The sequence below is a fragment of the Parus major genome, chromosome 8 (assembly GCF_001522545.3).
Source record: "Parus major isolate Abel chromosome 8, Parus_major1.1, whole genome shotgun sequence".
Taxonomy (NCBI): Eukaryota; Metazoa; Chordata; class Aves; order Passeriformes; family Paridae; genus Parus; species Parus major.
In genome coordinates, this window is record NC_031777.1 from 8,410,408 (window position 1) to 8,424,856 (window position 14,449).

General features: G+C 37.9%; 1 protein-coding gene across 6 annotated transcripts in view; it reads right to left on the minus strand.

The window, feature by feature from the left end:
* Positions 1-5,622: 5,622 nt before the first annotated feature.
* The window catches only part of KCNT2 (potassium sodium-activated channel subfamily T member 2), a 129,206-nt gene continuing 120,379 nt past the window's right edge, over positions 5,623-14,449 (minus strand). For all 6 annotated transcript variants that reach the window (XM_015636665.2, XM_015636663.2, XM_015636662.2 and 3 more), the window contains 3 exons: positions 11,108-11,408; positions 9,149-9,233; positions 5,623-8,805 (listed from right to left, as the gene is read on the minus strand). In XM_015636665.2, the coding sequence (XP_015492151.1) occupies positions 8,694-8,805; positions 9,149-9,233; positions 11,108-11,408 (498 nt within the window). In that variant the 3' untranslated portion in view covers positions 5,623-8,693. The remainder of the gene's footprint in view (positions 8,806-9,148; positions 9,234-11,107; positions 11,409-14,449) is intronic.

The window sequence follows — 14,449 nt, forward strand, 5'->3', positions numbered from 1 at the left end:
AGGATTTTTCCTCCATAAAGAAGCCTTTCTCTGTTGACTGAATGCTGATTGGTACCTTATTTAGTTTTGGATAAAGTATCAATTAAGTTTTAAAGCATTTTAAAATATGACAAGAAACCATACTGTTGGAAACCAAAAAATAGAAACTTCTACAGATGCTGAAGGATTTGATCTGCAGCCTTGGAAAGAGCTTAAATTAATGTAATGATGAAGGTACACAGACATTGGGTAGAGAAATTATAAACTTATGTCCCTATAGTTACAAGTAAGAATATGTCTTATGTAGATAAGAAATTATATTAAGTAAAATAGTTTGAGGTTTAAGCTGTAATAGTTATAGAGTAGGTTAGAGATCCAGAAACTATAACAGAGGTGTGCATGAGTACGTGATCTCTCAGCTAATTGGCTAAAACAGAGACACCGTGCAGCAAAATAAAGCAAAGGTGATAGGTTAATAAGTGAAAACAAGTTTTGTGTCAACTGCCTATTGGGCTAAAATGTTGAACATTGCTGTGCAAAGAAGAAACTCGTGTCTTCCTTGAGCTATGACTGACTTGTTGCTCCTCTAAACCTCATGCCTTTGAGACTAATATCTTATCTGGCTACTTGAGCAATAAATCATCTCAAAGAGAGGTGGTCCCATCCCTCATTTTTCATTTCGACACCATATCAACTCTACTGAAAAAAAAGCAAGGACGATGCAATGAAACTTGTTCTTTCATTAACAACGAATAAGTTAAAACTAATGTGTTAATTTTATACTGCTCTGATTTAATTTGCCTATGTACAATTAAATATACTCATGTGACATCCCAGTGTGACTGAAGAAGAAAGCATATTTGCTATCCTTTGTTGGGGAATTAGTGCCAGAAATGTGGGCAGGAACTGGTTTTTTTCAGAAAATCTAACATTAGCATTTCCCAGATCTCAGTTAGTGCCCACAGTGGCTACTATTTTCTGTGGTCATATAAAGAAAGAACACCTCACACATGATACCACTTACTTGTTATCATGGAGATGTAATAAAAAGAGGAAAAATTAAATTCTGATTGACTGTTCTGTTAGTGATATATTAAATTACATTTTAGGGCATTCAGCTGTGTACAAAATATCTTCACAGTTAAGTAAAAAATAAGATGATACTTACTAACCTCAGAAGATAAAAGTTTCAGTCCAAATCCCTATCAGATGCACATGGGAATCAAAATGTCAGTCACATGAACACCAAACACTTCAGCTGGAGGTGAAGTAAGAAAGTGTGTATACATCATAGGCATCCCTGATGACATTTTAAAAACATATATTATGGTGTTTAAAAAAGAAACCCCTGAATCCTGCAGTGCAAGCTTTTTGTGCTCTGTGCAGCCCAGGACTGACAGATAGAGGGAACCTGTGGTATAGCCATTGAACACAATGCATTTCTTGGTTATGGGAATTTGGTCTTAAACCTTTTGATTAAGGAACATTACTATTCATCTAATACCTACACAGGACACTTTTTCTATCTCAATTGCGTACCTGTTCACCTGGACTTTCGTGATAGATTGGCATTTAAGAAAACAAAGAGAAACACCTAAAGAAGTTAAAACCGCTGGAGGCTGATGGGAGTTTTTCTCCTGGCCAACAGCTGACCATTTCTAAGAACTGACAGCAGTTTTGACCATTGAAAAGTGAGATCAACCTCTGAACACCACCTTAAGACCTAAGCCTGGGAATTTCTTTGTCTCTTTGTTTCCTGGCTGTGAAAGCTAACTAAGCTTTAGCTGGCTTCCCACCCCAGGCCATGTGGCCCGGGCAGGGGCTGGGCTGGGTCTGCCGTGGCTCCCAGCTGGGAGATGGGGCCTGCGGGGCTTGCCCTGGGCTCTGGCTGGGCCAGGCCGGTCCCTGGCTTGGCTGCAGTTTTTTGCTGTGACTTCATCAGAGAATGCCGAGTAAAGAAAGAAAAAAGCTCTTGACCTGTGGCAGGCTGAGACAGTGACCACACTCTCCAGAGCAGCCATGAAGAATCTTCCATTGCAGACAGCTCCAGCCACTGCTCTGGAAGAGATCACAGAACCATCTACAAAGCCTGGGCAAGATTTTAACCTTTTCATTACCCAGATGAGACTTGCAGATTAATCTTTTTTTTTTTCCCAGAGAGAAAAAGAGAGGGAGAGAGCAATTAACATGTAAGGAGACACCAGAAACTATCAAAAACAGTGAAGAAAGGAATTAAGTTTTAAATGGGGAAGAGAAAATAAGGAGCTGCTGTAATAAACTGAAAATTTTTCTGTTAAAGCTATGGAGATGGACAGTAGTGTTCTGAAAAAAACTCCTTTAATTCATGACAGAATATATTGGGAGGAATGGAGTGTTCAAAGTGTGGATTTTGAGCAAAAGGTGGAGTAATTGTGATACAGTGAGGTGCTGGAACAGAGGGGGGAGAAGTAATAGTTGAAGATTTGTGGTCTTTAAAAGGCAAAGAGAAAACTTCTGTTTCCAGAGAGGCTCACAGAGACAGATGAAGAGAACTTTTACCTTTGAATAACTCATCCTTAAAACTGACATCCCTAGACTCATTTGACCCATAACACACCTCAGAGTGATGTGAAATGGGAGGAGAGAACTGATGGCTGAATTTCCGGGCAGCTGGCATCAGAAAAATAGAAAGCTATAACAGAAATAGTTTTCTTGCGAAAAACTCCATAGATTAACAGAAGAAGACTTCTTTTTCTCTACAAAGGCTGATGAAAAGACTATAGCAAGAATTGAGACTGTTTTAATCACCAAAGTTTTTTGTCTCTATGTTGTCATATGAACAAGAGAATAGCTGGGTGGTGGGAGAGAAAAGGGTTGTTCTGGAAGTTTTATTCTGGTTTCTTATTCTTGTAAGTTTTTGTTAATAAACTTCCTTTATTCCTTTTAAGTTTTAAGCTTGTTTTTCTCTTGTTCTAATCCATATCTCACAGCAAGATATAAGTAAGTTTTCTAGTGATTTTTTTTAGTTGGTGCTTTAAAACCATGACATCTTTCAAGACCTTTTTGCATTTACCTCAGGAAACATACAGTTACCAAGGACAACACTCCCTCAGGACTTCCCTGGGTCACAATATTTTCTAAAATTTTAAAAGTTTACAGGATAATGTGTTTAAAAAATGAGTATTTTTCGACATAACATGTTGATTACTTGACAGTAGCTATGACATCTTGTATAGCTGACACCTTACCTTACACTAAACATAGCGACCTCAACTCTGAAATCTGTTCCCTTTGCATGGATGGAGAACACCATATCATCCATGGTTGTGCAGTAACAACACTTGAAGGTGAGCAAAAGTAAACAAACTCAACTCTCACATATTCTCCTATTACCTGGATAGCAATAAAGTTCTCCAAGTTATTCAGTAATTCCTAATGATAGGGGCCCAGCAGAAAAGGACCTAGGGGTGCTGGCTGACAGCAGCTGACCTAGAGCCAGAGTGTGCCCAGGTGGCCAAGAACATCAAGGGCATCCTGGCTTTTACCAGGAATAGTGTGGCCAGCTGGACCAGGGAACAGATTGTCCCTCTGTACCCAGCACTGGTGGGGCTATATCTCAAATCCCGTGTCCAGTTCTGAGCCCCCCAGTCCAAGGAAGACTTTAAGATGCTGCAGTGAGTCCAGAGGACAATCAAGTTGGTGAAGGACCTGAAGCACAGGTCTGATGACGAGCCTGAAGGAAAGAAGGCTTTGGGGAGACCTTATCATGCTCTACAACTGCATGAAAGGAGGTTATAGAAAGGTGGTTGGTTTCTTCTCCCAGGCAACTGGAGACAGGATGAGAGGAAATGGCCTCAAGCTGCACCAGGGAAGGTTCAGGTTGGCCCTCGTGAAGAATTTCTTCATGGAAAGAGCTGTCAAGCATTTGAACAGGCTTCGTGGAATCGCCATTGCTGGAGGTGTTCCAAGAAATGACAGGATGTGGCATGTGGCACTCAGTGCTGTGGTTTAGTTGGCATGGAGGTGCTTGGTGAAAGGTTGCACTAAATGATCTTGGAGGCATTTTCCATCCCTAATGATTCCATGACTGTATAAAATAGGGTAACAGACTTCACCACAGCCTGAAGCTGAGTGCACAAGCAGCACGATCAGTTGCATTAACAGAGACTTGCTGGCTGTACAAATAAGAGTATAAAGATACTAATTCCTCTCTTTTATTTGGAGTCTGTGAAGTCTGCCACACCAATGTACATTTATGGATGAAGTGAGAGTTTATAGCTCCTAGCAGGAATACCAAAGCTAAAAATAATAAAAGTGATAAGCTTGACAGCAAAATGAATCAATTCACCAGGAAGCCCATACTGGTAAAAGGATAAAAGGAATAGCAAGTGATCAAGAGAAATTTCCCTGTGATCAGTAATTGGTAGTGTGGGTATTAATGATTAGTCAAATCATTAATGTTGTACCTGTGTGCTTTAAAGGTACCAGAGCCCTGTGCAGAACCCCATTGAGGATGTTCCCCAATTTGTCTGAGATACCTCATGCACATGAAATAGTATTCACTCTTTCATTTCCAGTCTCTCTTCTGGTTGGCATGGGCCAGTTCCAAATCATAACAGTTTAAAGTCTACATCTTGTAGAAAATTTTGCTCACAGGAATGTTAAATGCTTGTTTTTAACTTAATGAAGTAAATATTTGCCTTCTTAAGCTTCTCAGGAGTTTATACTTCTGTTGAATTACTGATATTCTTTCATTGCCAATGGAGACAATAATTAAGTATGTAACAACATTATCATTAATATTTTTAATTCACTTCAGAAAATGAAAAGAAGCAAAGTCTGGGTCATCTCTCATAACTTAATATGAATTATTAACTCTTTTCCTGTATCCCTGCAGTGCATATTCTGTATCAAGCACAAGGAACAGTGGCTGAAGTGTTGTTCTTTAGGCATTTATTCATTGTATATCTGTTTCAGAGTAGGTAGGGTTCTTCTGATAGAATATGCCACTGTATTTTATGCATATTGCTTTGTTTTATAAATTCTACATTTATAAATCTATAACAATATTATATATAGATACAATAATGTATATATAGATCTACCTTGAAGAAGAATTTTTATAACCTTTATGTACAAATTGATGTACCTGCATAGAGCATCATGTTATTAATTCATTTCCAGATTTTAGTGGCCTGGATATCAACCAGAATTCAATGCTGCAAAATCACATGTTAGTGTTCCAAAATTACAGAATGGTTGCTCTCAGCCCTAATGCTCTAGAAACTAGGTATCTGCATGTTATCTCTGCTGCTTTTGATGTCATTTCAGTTTTCCTACACAGCTGAAGCCTAAAATTTATTTTTTCTTTAGCTTGATTTGGTGCATTGGTAAATAAAGATGCATAATATTCAGTAATATGTATTTGTATACTTGGAAGTTGTTACAGTGTATTTGTGGTATAAAGTTGTTTGTGAGATAGAAAACATCTGTGCTGGGAAATAACTGCTCTTTTAATTTCTAAGACAAAATGTCACAACTTCACTAATTCATTCCACTGCAGGTTTTAAAAACTCAAGAACTTCATGCTTTTTACATTGTATATGAATTCACATACATACATGGAATTGGAGTGAAACAATTAAGGAAACATACTGCATGCCATTGAAAGAGTTCTTATGATGTTTTTATTGCAGATTAGGTAATACATTTTCATAGGAAGGTCTGGCTTTGCTGGACATTCCCTTGAGAATGAAGCAATTGTTATCAGCGAGCACTTCCCTTTCTGAGTCTGTGACTCTGGGTACCAAACTGCTTGGACTGTGCTAAGGCAGTGTTGGGGAAAAAGGGGATCTTTGGGTTGTTGATAGAAGTGAGCCAAGAGGAAAAATACATACAGTTAAGAACAGACAGAAATAATCTTTTTTTCACAGCTCCACATTTTTCTACTGAGTGAACTGCTGCCTGCTCAAACTTCTCTGTTCAACAGTCATTTGATCCTGCTCATTCTAGAACTTCATCATCCGTTCGCCAGCACTGAGTCTTGAGATTCCTGTTCCTCAGTGTGGTTGCCAGTCCAGTTAGGCTTGTGCTACATTTCTGATAATCATGATGAGAAAAGAAAGTGTGTGAACATAAGACTGCCTGTAGGATGGCCATTAACGAATCACCTCCCTGGCCACTGAGCGACTGTGCATACTGTCTTATTCAGAGTTAATGCAGTGGTGCTTAGGCTGGTCTTGGAAGATCAAAATCCCACTAGAAGGCAGTCTGTCTGTGCAGATATTCCAGAGGAAGCAAACCTGTTCTGCTTTCAACATGAAAGGCAGTATTATTTGAATAACTGAACTTCATGGTAAATTATTCATAAATTATTAGAATTTCTGCTTCATCAGAAGCTGTTGTTAGTTTTTACTACCTTGCTTGTCTTCCAGCAGATTTTGAAGGGAACTAAGTGTTTTGTTCACAAAGATTGCCTTGCTTTCATTTTGACTCCAAGTGCCTCCAGCTGTCTTTGTGTTTGCTTTAGCAAATCTTCTGGGTCTAATGAGCAATGCATTGAATTAAGAAATTAGAAATTCATTAAGCCTGGAGAAATACCAGGTCACATTAGATGCCACTATTTCAATCTGGCTAAGCAGCAGTTCTGCTGTGTTAAGTGGGAAAATGGACACACCTGACTGCTTGTTTCTGCTGCTTTATGGGCTGTTAAATGTGAGGACTCAAGCCCTCACTATGAGTCCTTTTATCAGCGGTGTGTGCTATACACACAAAAGGAATTCCTGTGAACTGTGACTCACACCAAAAGCAGAGTATCCAGCTTGCCTGCTGAAGGATAGCCATGGCTCTGGAGGCCTCTCTGCTGTCTTGAGACTCCATTAGAGAAGCCTTCAGTATGAAACAACAGATCCTCCTAATATTTTGGAATGAACATTTTTAGGAAACTTGTATTTTTTAAAAAAAATATTCAACTGGAATAGTGTCTTCTCCCTGAAGGTATTAAAAATAGAAAAGTTATTCACACTGCACATGCAAACTCTTCTGTGACTAGTCTTGGACAAGATCATGTACCATATACTGTTTCTTGAAAAAATATAGACTTAAGCTGTACAGTTATTTCAATTGTTTCTGTGTTTCCCATAGTGCCCATTTGGAATACTTTACCTGTGAATAAACTCATAAATGATTAAAGGGTGGAAAAGCACTGAGCAATAATGGACTCTAAGCAGAACCACTGAGTTACTAAGCCTTGGAATTGTTAAGAGGAAGGAAGGAACTAAAAGCAGACTTGCTGTCATTCCTAATATGAATGTGACTTGATTTCAATATCCTTACAATGCTGATAAACACGCTCACATCCAGCATTGCTTACTAAGCATCTTGGTTGTGGTTTCTGTTTCAGAAATAGAATGCACTTCTAGCAATTAATATAGAAGAGAATATAAACAGTTTTGACTGACCTTTTTTTTGTACAAGTAGGATATCAAGGGAGTTCAGAGAACAATCAATTTTTCTATAATAGACTACCGGCAAAATTATTTGCACTAGTTCTATGTGGATACTTGTAACAGAAGGGGGTTTAAAACCTTGAGTATGTTCTTCCCCATTTGTGACATTGATCTTGGAAAATTATGGATAGACATGCTTAATTCTGTAGAAAGTTTGACCAATTGTAGTTGCTTCTTACATAAGTAGACGCTTTCTTGTGTACATCATGCTGAAGCAGAGGTTTTTAGGTCCATAATGCTTTTTCACACTATGTGGAATTACATTCATTTGGTGGAATGGGTTATAAATTTCTTTAATTTTCAATGAGATACATAATTTCATGTGAAAATGTGGTATCACTTCTGGGTAATCTGGATGAGGCATCAAATGCTTGGACAAATGTAGCTCTGGCATATTCATGAGGGCTTGTTGTAGGAATCATTCCTTAGAGGGATGCGCTGACTTTTTTTGTTATAATCTATTCAGGTTTCTGTAGACAATCTCACCAAGGTTCAAAGGGTTGAGTTTCACCTTAGCTACCACTGTATGCAGCTTTGCACATTAACTTCCCAGTTTTCTGCCAGTGACAGGGGGCTGCCTGTGTGAGATGAGAGGGACTTTCCTGCAGCTGGGCTCTTCTTTCATTGATGTGTCACAATCTCAATCTCTGCAGTGTGACCAGGTGGTGTCATCCAACCTGATCTGTGTAAACCCAAGGAACAAAAACCCAGGTCCTGGAGGCTAAAATAGGACTGAAACAAATCTGTACTAATAAAAATGGGTGACAGGCTGAGACTGAAAATTATTTCAAAGATTGAATTCTTGACACACAAAGCCTTGTTGTCAGCTTTATGTATTAACATACTTGCTACTACCAGTCAGGCAATGTCTCCCTGTGGGCATCAGATAACCTGATGTCGGTCAGAAGCTCAGTCACTGACATGCTGCCACCTGCATAAATATGCTTAGGAGCATCTAAGCAAAATATGGTGGAATCTGACATTTGTTCATATGGGTTAAACAGGTCATCCTTCTGTTAGGCAGACGGAGTTCAACCACCAAAGTGAACAGGCCACAAACCTGACAATCCCTGAAATCAGAGTTTCTAGGCACCACATTTCTGCATTTGGTCACTTACCCACTGTTATTTTGTTTCCAAAATCTGAATAAAATGTACCACTCAATTTGCAAAATGGTTAGTGGAAACGTGTATAAAATTGTCTCCAAATTTTGTGGTGAGTTACATATCAAAGTTGTGTCTCCTCCCTGGTGTCTTGTCCCACTGTATTGCAGAAGCTGCCCTTTCGGCTAGGTCCAGCATTTGGAACATAGGTCAACGGATCAGGTCGGATCAAGTATCTACAAAAATAAATTATAGTTGTTACTAAAACAATGTGGAGAAATCCATAGTAAGCGCATACAGCTGTAACATTGAGAAGACCTGAGCAAGACTTAGACCTAATTTGAAGGTGTTTGGTTTAGTTCTTGTGGTAGCATTGTTTAGATTTTTTTCAATTTAAAATACAGAGTAAGAGGAGGATGCCAGCTTTATAACATTACAAATATATGTATTATATGTTTATATGTGTATTTTAAGTATATACATATATAGTATAATTTGATGTCTCTTTAAATAGAAGTCTCCATATTTTATATTTTGCAGGTCTTGTGACTATTTTTTTATGTGTGTGCTTTAACTTACACTATATCATTCAGCTCTAATCTTGTATCTGGAGAAGGGTTGATCAGGATGTAAGAAAGGGTGTTCTGATGATCATTCATTTCATCTAGAGGACAGGGGGAAAAAAAGTACCAAATAAATTACATTTACAAATGAATTGTGAGAAGCATTACTTCTGACATATTAATTTGATGAAAGTTCATAGAGCTGTAAAAAAGTGTCTGGTGTCAGAGTGATTTCAAGTAAGTTTAGCAATTTCTTTTTTCAACTGTAGTCATATTGAAACTACCTGACATTATATCTTTTGAGTTATCAGCTCTAAAAACATCCGGTTTTCTAATGTTTTAAAAATCTGTATTTTTTCAGTCATTAAATTCATAAATTTGAATTTAACCCAATTTCAGCGAGATCTACCAATCGTCCTACAGCTTAGGTAAGTTTGTGGTGAGCAGGGGCTCCTGTGCTTGGATGACATCAAGTTCAAATTATGACCAAGGTTAAATGCAGGTGTATGGCATTCTCATCTATTTCTAGATTTGGTCAACATAAACCTTTTTTTCCCTTTTGCTATTTATCTAGGAAGCACTTCTCTTTTATCACCTGTGCCAAGGGCTTGAAATGTGAAGGCTGTATAAATGGAAATTGGTATGCCTCTTGCATTTTTAACTGCTCTCCTAATGATGGGTTGAAATAAAGGCTGACAATTTTTATTTTTAAGGTTTAAGCTACACTTTTGTAGCTGCCATTACAATATATTTTGTATCATTTTCTCTTTGCACACTCCTTGGGCTGCTGCAGTGAGACTGGTTTTAATCTTATCAGACTAAAGAGGAGGGGCAAAAGGAGAGAAAGTATTTCTATGTTAAAACCTATTTAGCTTTTATGGAAAATTTATAACCCAGAATCAGATAAATGTAACAGGTAAAGCATTTAACTATCAAGATTTTGCTGCTTTGTAGATGGTATCTAATTTTTCCTAAATTTGAGTAATGAAATGAATATTTATTTTTGGCTTTTAACTAGGATTTGAAAATAAAAGCAGGACTACAAGTTTTCTCCTTACTACTATAAATATGAATTAAATTTACAAAACAAAATTGATCAAATGTTGTTGTGGCCTGTGAAACCTCTGGAATATATTTAGCTCTGAATCTTTCTGCAGAGTTGTATAGAAACATCTAAGAAAGAATGCATAGAAATTATCCAGATGGGGTGTGGAATAAAGAGTCTGTATTTACATATCTAGAAATTCCTGGTGTTTCTAGGAAATTAGAACCCATACTCCTGGGGTTTCCACCCAACATGCTACAGGGCCAAGGCCAGAGAAAGGCCACCTAGCCAGCTGTGGTGCATGTGTTAAAAAGTGTTACAGAGCTCTTGTCCACAGCTTAAAAAAACCCCAAAAAAATCCTACAAATTAAAAAGCAACTTGACATCAGCCTTGCTGGAGAATGATTTGATGGATAAAAATGGCATCTAAAGACCTAGTAAAACATGCTTTCTAAAAATGACTTTCATATGATAATTTGGCATTATTTTTGAAAATTGTGGGGAAAAGGCAATATCCTTCACAGATAAACAACACCCCGCCTTGACACATGAGTGAACTTCATAACAGCCCTGTCTTCATCTTTATTTCATGAGGTTTGTGGAAATATGGTGCAGCTGTTCAATGACTGGGGAATGTTTATAAATTCAGCATACCCATATCATCTACTAAATATATGTATGTGTCTGAGTTGCTGCCTTATGAGCCTTCCATCTCAGCATAGGAATGGGTGATAATGGAATGAATGCATTAAAAACACTCCCAAGTTACTCTTGGCAAATGGAAAAAAAAAAACAACCTAAACCAACAAAACAAAAAGCATTATTATAAATTTAGTAATTTGGTTTTGGCTCCATAATTTCTTACAAATAAGTTCACCTTATACCTTTTACCATGCTAATGTTGCTACTGAAGTACTGTAATAGTGGTACCGTATCCTGCTGGAGAAAGGCCCAGATGCTTCATTCTGTTCTTCACAAGTTCAGCAAGCTCCTGCCTTTCTGACCTCCTGTATAGGTTCATTCTCTGCTGGTTGATCTTCTCAGCAGTTTTAGCAGAGTGCCTAGGAGCCCGCCTGCTCAGGCGCCGTGCCCACTGCATGCTCTTCCTCCGCAACAGTGGGTGGTCAGACTGGTCACTGGATGTTGAGTTCCGGTGATTACCACGGCAGCTGAACTGGTCTTTGGTATCTTTGGTGTCCTCCCATTCCTCCATGCTGATGGAGATTTGAGACTTGAAAGAAAAATGACAAGTGAGATGAAGGGCTATATTAAATGGAAGCAAATGACGATGTTCTCTCCCCAACAGTGCAGTTGAATATGGGGTTTGGCTGCAATGGAGCTGAGGGAATTCATCTCTCTTTTACTTAGCAAGTATTCCTGAACTGGGCACCCTTTATTAGACTTTGACTTTTCATATAAAAAGCTAATTTATAATATAAATACTTTATCAAGTGCAAAAGCATGTAAGTTTTATCTTGTGCCAAATTGCAATGTGATCCTTAGAAGAGCAAATTTAGCATTCTGATATTGTCCTTCCTGAATCAAGGAATCAGTCTTGAATGACTTCTCCAGTTTCTTCCCAGTCTGCATAGTTTCAGAAATCTAAGTTCTTTAACTGCTTTTTACATGTATGTTTGTGGATTCATTAAGTAATGGTTCAACTTTGGCTGCACTCTTTTCAGTACTCTCTTAAGACCACAGATAAAACATGCCGGTTCACTGTGTCTCAAATTCCCAGGTTTGACCTTCCAGCACACAAGACATTAGGATGCAGTAACCTTCATTCAGGGCACCTCTTGTGCAAGCAGTAATTGATTCCTATCTTAAAGAATAATAGTGTTATATATATAGTGACACCCCCCACCCCACCCCCACCCCAATAATTAAGAGCCAAAATCTGCTGCTCTGTTGCTGTGTTTTCCTTATGCCACTCAATTAAGACCAATGGTATGGGCATGTACTAGTAGTGAAATAACAGAGGTGGATGAACTACAGATACATTTCTAACATACAAAAATTACTAGAGAATATAAGAGGAAATATTTCAAAAGATAACTTTTGTTAAGATAAATTGTTTCAATGTGTATTTTAGATTTAATGAACAGTTTTAATTTCTAGTTCTAATTTCTAGTTTCAAAACCACTTCCTTAACAGTCCTTAGTTCCTCTTGTGCTATATGAATGTCTTTTATTGATGTGGACACAATAAAGTCCTTGCTGGTGTCAGTACAAGCACATTACCAAGTTAATGGTTATAGATTTCAATGTGGGGAGTATTTAAAATAAATACATAAAGTATAAAACAAAGATGATGTAAATTAACAGGCTGGGTTCGGGTGAATCCCCTCGAAAAGACTATGCTGGTAATTATCAGAGAATAAAGCAAATTTAACAGAGGAGCCACTGAACGTCCTTTTCCCACTAACATGAAAACTGAAAGCAAGATTCTGCTGACCTCATCAGTGCTGAATACAACCTTTCTGTAGGAGGCTCAGCACAGAATCTGTGAGGTTTCTGGAGTCCATAAAATAGTATTTGATATGAGTAAGCTGGATACAGTGTGAAAGACACTTACATTTTTTATTTTTGCACAAATTAGATTTTATCTGTGTAAAATAAAAAAACAGCAAACAAACCCCATAATTAAAAAGAACGCTAAAGATGTTTATGTTGTAGCACTTCAAGTAAAATCACATTTTTAATATTCTAGACTAGGATCTTGCAATAAACCTCAAGTAAAGACCAGATAATTTATTGAGACTCTTTAGCTTCATCTGCAATAGAACAGGGATTTTTTTCTTTTTAACAACCTGATTTTTTGAAATTTTGTTACTGACTCTGCTGATGTTAGGGCAGAAGAGAGAGCCTGGATCCCTTTGAACAGACATGCAATTTGATTTTGTTGTGTGTTAGACTGTCATTTTGGGTTTGTGTGCATTTTACAGCAAGGACTAAGGTAGGCAGAGTGTACATTCCATAGGAAAAGGTGCTACTTATGAATAGGAAGGAGCTATTTGGTATGAACAAATCTGATACAAACTGAGTGTAGAGGATGGTCTTGTTTTGCCTTTCTTCCTGCCTGCATTGGCAGCCTTCCTTGTCAAACTCTTGACAAAACAAATAACCAGACTTGCTGACAGCAGTAGTGTAAAGGCAGAGACCAATCATCATCACTACAGAAGGGGTAGTCACTTTTTGAGCCAGAGATTAAAATAGAGAGGCCAAGTGAAAGAGTAAGTTTTTTGTTTCTGTGAATCTGTAAATCCTTAGCTTGAAGTTTTGAAACACTGGGATAGGTGAACTGAAAGCATAAAGGAAGGTGATAAAGCTAAATATTTAGTTCAGCAATGATGAAATTTTTATTGTGCCTGTTGAGAAAGCTGTGCAGAATGGCCATTTGCTGTACACAAGAAGAGAAAATTCAGCTTTAAAGACAAAGCAAAATCAAAGCCCAAACTCTCAAAAGCAGCACAAAACTGTGTCTGCCAATGGCAGCTGTTAAACACACAGAAGATAAAAGTCCAGTGCAAAGTACTTCTGTGTTCCCATTTTAACCAGCCTTGAACTCAATCTAAAAATACTTTTGTAATTATCATTACTTTGAAGTTTGATTGCTTTTATTGAATTTCATTTCCTAGATACATTGCAAGTAAATCTGTTGCATGAGAAGTATGATTGATCACATGGTGTCACTCCTGTGCCACACAGTAAAGAAACATTTGCCTTGGTTTTGTTTGCTTTTTGTTTTTCAAAGGCAGGTTCCTGTCTCAGGTATTCCACTCTGTGCCCTGAAAGGCATGATTGCTTACATGCCAGACAGCTGTGACCCACTCAGGCATGGTGTTCTAACAGAATGTCTTGTGCCCTAAAATCTAGACATTAGGCTGGTCAACACATGGCAAGAATGGGAATGTAGTCACTGACACAAGAGTGTGCACATCTGAGATGATGGTGATTGAGATATCTGTAGTGATAACAGCAGCCATTGATTAACTCAATTTTTCCTCCCTTGCCTTGCTGCTCCCTGGCAGCTTTGTGTAAAACATGAAATAGTTTGAAGGTATAGTTTCATCTGTTCCATTCTGAAGCAGTGCCTTATTTTTACCTTACTGCAAGTTCTACACTGACTAAAGTTTACTGCTCTGCCTACCAAGAATGCTACTTGCATCCAGGGTTCTAGAAATGCTTTTCTGTTCCAAAAATTGTCTAAACCATTGCCAAATACAGACACATTTTCCTTTTGTGATAAACTTGGGTATTTTGCTCCACTAGC